Genomic DNA, 6,000 nt, shown 5'->3' with positions numbered 1-6,000 from the left:
GCGTCCCCACGGGCCGGTCCAGCGAAGGCGGCGCCCGCGCTTCTGCAGCCAGTGGCAGCCGGCGGCCCGGGGAGGCGGCCCCCGCAGCCCCCCGCAGCCCCGCGCCCCGGGCGCCTGCGACCACAGCGGCCGCCCGGGGAGGAAGAGGAGGAGGAGGAGGACGAGGGAGGAGGTGACAAACTCCGGCTCGGCGCGGCGGCAGGCAGCCCGCGGTCAGGCATGCAGGCGCGGCGTCTAGCCAAGCGCTCCAGCCTGGGCAGCCGCCGGGGGAACGCCGCGCTGCAGCCGCCAGGCCCCGCGCCCACCCGGGAAGGCGCGCTGCCCGGGCTCCCGCCCCCCGCCCCGGCCCCGGCCCCGGCGCCGGCCCCAGCCCCGGCCCCGGAGAACTGGAGGCCGCCACTGCCGCCGCCGCGCAGCGCCGGGACCGGCCCCCCTCGGGCCGCCGGGGCTGCCGCCGCCTCGTCTCCGGTGCTGCTGCTTCTGGGGGAGGAAGACGAGGACGAAGAGGGCGGGAGCAGGCGGCGGAGGGGGCTCGGGCGGGTGCAGGCGAAGCCCCGAGGGGGCGCGGAGGAGGAGGATGACGACGAGGAAGACGAGGACGAGGAGGTGGTCGTCGAGGTGGTGGACGGCGACGACGACGACGAGGACGGCGAGGAGCGCTTCGTGGCCCTCGGCCCCGGCCGCCAGCTCCCCAAGGGCCCGGGCCGGGGAGCATTGAAGGTGCGTGCGGGTTGCGGGGACTAGCGCGCGCGGGACCCTCCTGCGCGGTGAGGGGACGGGCCCGGGGGCCCGGCGCGGAGCGGGATGAGGCCGGTACCGGGAACCGCAGAGGCCGGGCCGGGAGGGGTGTGTCCGGCGGCCCGGGCGGCCGCGCGGGCAGAGCTAGGGGGCTGATGAGCTCACCGCTCGGGCCCCAGCACCTTCGCCGGGCCGCCGCTCCCACTTTCCTCCAAGGCCGAGGCGGGCGTGCTGTCTGATGTGGGTGCTGGCAAAGGACGCTTCTCCCGAGCGAGGCGGGGAACTTGGCGATGGGACGAGGTAGGCGCCGGTCTGCGCCCGGTGGGGACGGGCGAGGTAGGGAGGCAGTGAGGTTGTAGTCCTCCCCGAGGAAGCACGAGTGGCCCCCTTCCCCTTACTCTGAGGACTAGACAAGCTCATAGGAACTAGCAAACAGCTTCTCTTGTCAATCTCTCAACCCCTCCTGCCTCCAAGAACAATTGTGGACGACTTTCCGTCAAAAGCGCCTCTGAGGGAACCGGTAAACCCAGAACAGCAAAAAACCAAGTCCCGGTGTATACATGCATTTTGCTGGCAGCTTTTGGCAATGCCGCCCCGCCCACCCCGCACCCGCGGCTTAAAACTCGACATTGTTTAGCACTGGGGTTTTTCCCCCCTCCTCAACATAGCAAATGGGAAAAAAAAAGGAAACCAGAGAAAGTGGGGGGGAATTTGCCATTTAAAATAGACGTGAGTTTCTGCTGGGATTTCAAGCAAAGGCCCTTGTGTACTGAAGCACCGAGAGATCTTTCCGTTTGTGTATCTTCAGGAGATAAGGGCTTTATTATTACACAACTGACTGGCTGGGCTTTCAGGCATGTGATTGGCCAAAGCAAACCACGTTGGGGTTCTTGCACAGTGTATGTTGCTAAGAAGTTTTGAGGGCAGCAAGTGGGAAGCAGTGGAGTGAGTGATTTTTCTGAAGAGTGGTGCTTAAAATCAACTGGATAAAATTATTGATAGGAGTTTTCAGAAGATATTGGTATTTCAGGAAGAAAAACACATAAACAAATGAGCTTAGTAGTTAGAGACTATGAAAAAAAAATTTTCAGGGGCTTGTAGAAAAAAGCTCCTCAAAGCATGAAACTGCAGTTCCAAAGAAATGTTAAACATCAGCATTTAGAATAGCCCCAGAGTAGACTTGGGCACAGATTTCTTGCCTAGACCACCCTGGAAATACCAGCTCTGGGAGTGAGAAATTTTCAGCAAGTAGTCATTTGGGATGATAGTTTTTGACAGTTGCTTGTTGGAATCCAGACCATGACCACCATCATTACCGTGGTCTAATAAAAAGCCCGCATTGTATGACTACAGGATATAGCTGGGTTTGGAATTAAATCACATGACATCAGTGACATTAAGGAACAAGAGTAGTGACTCCTTAGCATTTTTGTTCAGAAATACTGAAAAGATGTCCTGTGGTTTGGACAGTGGTTGCACAGTTTGTGATAGAAAAATTGATTATAATTTATGGTCCGTGCTCAAAGCAAACTCAATGTAGGAAAAAAAATCAAATCTATAAAAATAAAAGAACTAGGGTGTGATCATTCACACTATCAGAAAAGATTTTTCACATCTCCGAGCAAATTTCTGCTTAATTCTTTCAAAAGGGGCTTCATTTTATATTGTTGTGGTTTGCCCATAACTTTTCAGGAATTTATATATTGAGTAGTTTGAGGTATAATTTTTATAATCTTTTACTGCTTTAAAGCCGTCTTGACACTGCATCTGAAGAGGTATTTCTGATGAATAAAATAGTATCATCTTATTCTAATGCATATATTAATGTTAATATCTTATATATATTTAGGCATTCATTTATTCACATATTTATCAAGCACCTAATATGTGCCAGGAACTATTCTAGAACACAGCAGTAAGCACCTTCCAGATGCCCACATCCAGCAAGAGAAGCCAGAGCAACAAGCAACCAAACAGACAAATAAATAAGCATGGCGCTTGAGATTGTGATGCATGCCATGAGGGAAACAATGATATCTCAGTGTCTAGGAGGAAGGAGACAGCTTGTAGGGAGAAGGCCTCTCTGAGGAGGGGACATTTGATCTGAGATTTGAGACGTGCAACTTGGGAAGATCTTTCCAGAATAACAGTTGCAAAAGTCTTGAGGTGGGAAGGAGAAGAGGATGAGTATGGCTGGAACTTGCTGGAGATATGTCAGGGAGGCAGGTAAAGGCCAGCGACATAGAGCCTGGTGGACCTTTTTAAAGTAGAGTAAGAAGTCTTTGGAAAGTTTTAAACATACAAAATGGTTTGTATTTTTAATAAGGTCATGCTGTGTGGAGTATAGAGGACAGCAGGGAGGAGCAGGGGTCCAGTTAGATGGCGATCGTTGAAGTCCACATGCGAGGCGAGGGCGGTTTGGACTAGGAGTGGAGTTAGAGAGGAGGGAACAAATTCAGGATCGATTGTGAAGATCCACTTGCAATAACTTGCTGATGGATTACGTGGCAGGGGGGAGGGTGACAGAAAGAAGGGAATGCAGGATGAGGCCCCAGTGTAAAGGTTGGCCAAATGTGCCATTTGCTGAGATTGGGAAAACTGGAAGAACAACAGACTTTTGCGAAGAGAAAAATCAAGTCTTCTGTTTGGGGCATGTTAAGTCCGAGATGTCGCTTAGACACCGGCATGGAAACTTCAAGTAGGCGGATGGCTGTAAGGTGTGGAGCTGAGAGGAGAGGCCACGGCTAGAGAGAGAAATTTGGGAGATGTGTTGATGTCATTTAAAGCTGGGGATGAGAAAGAGAGTGCAGCAGGCCAGAGGACAGCCTTGGGCCAGACTCTGGGGCACAGCACTGTTGAAGTTTGGGTGTGGGAGGAGAAGCCAGCAAAGAGGATAGAGAAGCAGCAGCCAAACATGTCAAAGGAAAACTAGAAAATGGAAAGTCCATTTAGATCCAAAAGTAGGGAGTAATGAACTGTGTTGAATACCACTGGGATATGAGTAAGATAAGGACAGAGACATGTTCATTTGGATTCGATAATATGGAACGTATGGGTATCCGTAACCAAAGAATGTGAAGTCGGGGATGCGACCCAAGTGGACTGAGCAGTGAGTAGAGGCAAAGGACATAGTGAAAAACTCTCTTGTTGGAAAGGAGAATAGAGAGAAGGGGGAGAGAGCATATAGTTTAGATTTTTTTTAAGATAGGATACTGTAGACTCTAATGTAGTGACTACAGCATGTTGGGAATGATCTGTTGTGTGTGTAGGAAGTGTATTTGTTTTCTGTTGCTGTGTAACAAAGTACCACAAGCTTTTTGGCTCACAACCATTCTCCCGGTATCTGTGGGTTAGGAGTCAGGGCCAGGCTTGGCTGGGTCTGCTGATGAGTCTCACAGGGCTGCAGTCAAAATGTTGGGTGGGCTGTGGTCTCTTTGGGAGGCTTGATTGGGGAAGAATTCAGGTTGTTAGCAGAATTCATTCCCTTGCAGCTGTAGGTGTGAGGATCCAGCTTCTTGCTGCCTGTTACCTGTAGGCTGCCCTCAGCTCCTAAAGCCCCTCTCCTCCAGCCCACCTCTACTCCTGCAGTACTTTATTACATGGTTTCCTCAACATGGCCTCTTACTTCATCAAGTCAGCAAGGGGAATCTTAGCCCCTGTCTGCTGGCAAGATGGAGACTCATATAAGGCACTGTAATCACAGGAGCAGTACTCCATCATCTTTGCCATATTCTATTGGTTAGAAGTGAATCATGGGTTCCACCCACACTTAAGCGGGGGGGAAGATATGCAAGGGCATGAATACCAAGAGGTGAGGATCATCGAGGGTTACCTTGGGGAGGAACCGAAGATGCAGAGAAAAGAGGGATGAGTTCAGGAGGAAGGTCCTTAGAAAAGTCATAGGGCAGGGGACCTGGAAGCCAAGTATAGGGATTGGTCTTTGACAGAAGCAAAGACCCTCCTCCTTCCATTGAATTAGGGAGAAGGTAAAGAAAGTAAGTCCAGATGTGGGTAGTTGTATATTGGACGGTGGTCAGATGAAGTAGTATTCACCTGACGGCTTCTGTTTTCCCCCTGCAGCAGGAGGGAAGGCCATCAGCTGAGAGCAAAAGAGATTTGGGATAAGAGCTAAAGCCAGGAGGTAGTGTTGTGGGAGAGCGGGAGGGCAAGTGTACCAGGGAAGTCAAATAGAGTCGCTAGACAGTGTCAAGGGCCCATCTGATGTTTGTGGTTCTACTTGTACAGTGTAAGCAGTCTGTCTGGGTATGTGCTTTTCCCCACCTTCATTCCATTGGCTCAAGCATAGAGTGATAGTACCAAACAGAATGCTAGCTGATGTTTATTAAGCTATTTAATTCCTGTGCTAGCGCAAGTCTAAGTGTACAGTCTCATTTAAACTTCATTACATATCCCTGAGTCAGGCGTTATTATATCATCCTCGTTTTACTGAAGTGATAAGCAGTTTACTTAAAGATACACAGGCGTTAGGTGGCAGAGCAAGGTTTTGAGCCCCGGGCAGCCTCACTCCAGAGCTAGGACCATTAGGCCTTACACTTCACTGTGTCTTGGAGACAAAGCAGAGAGCTGGATTCAGCAGAGATGCACTTTAGCCAGGTGGGTGAGCAATGACAAGAGAGAGAACACACTGTTGACGAAGTTGGCACTGCTGTGACTGTAACGATGGACTATGGGATCTAAGAAAAGTAAGGGCAGGGAGGAGCCATGGGCTGGTAAAAAAGTCAGGGGTCAGTGGATTGGAGAAAACAAAGAGGAATCAATAAAATCATTGAAAGAATGGGAATGAAATGCAGGACAACTTGGGTTCCAAGGTGTTGTTCATATGAATGAATATTTGCTGAATACTTATAAGCCAAGAACTGCACTAAATAAATGCTTTCTATGAAGGAGGATCTTCTGAGAAATTATGATTCGGGAATCAGTATTCTCCAGCTGAGTGTACTGACTTGGATGTCAATTAGCACACCTGAGGCTTCATGGTCACAAGCAGAGCCCTGGTTCACATCGATAGCCTGTGCTTTTAATCTCCCTCTATTTATTTGTGATGTTTATGCCCATTTATATCCAGGAGTATTTGGGAAGGCTGAGGAAATAGAGGAATAGATGCTACTAAGTATCTGAGATGCTTGATTACTGTAATGGCTGCTAATTTGGGCTTTAAATGAGACAAGAAGACAAACTTGGTATTACACAGTTTTCAATTTCTGATCGAAGAAGCTTACATATTTATGGGCAGTGGTAAGA

At 50.1% G+C, this 6,000-nt stretch overlaps 1 protein-coding gene across 1 annotated transcript in view; it reads left to right on the top strand.

Moving 5' to 3' along the window:
• Positions 1-219: 219 nt before the first annotated feature.
• ZNF704 (zinc finger protein 704) overlaps positions 220-6,000 on the top strand; it is a gene marked incomplete at both ends in the record, with an annotated part of 211,632 nt that continues 205,851 nt past the window's right edge. The window contains one exon of the mRNA XM_079722793.1: positions 220-720. Within this exon, the coding sequence (XP_079578919.1) occupies positions 220-720 (501 nt within the window). The remainder of the gene's footprint in view (positions 721-6,000) is intronic.

This window comes from Hyperoodon ampullatus, assembly GCF_949752795.1.
Source record: "Hyperoodon ampullatus genome assembly, chromosome: 17".
NCBI classification, from domain to species: Eukaryota; Metazoa; Chordata; class Mammalia; order Artiodactyla; family Ziphiidae; genus Hyperoodon; species Hyperoodon ampullatus.
The sequence above is the reverse complement of the archived record's forward strand: the minus strand, read 5'-3'. Positions and strand labels throughout refer to the sequence as shown.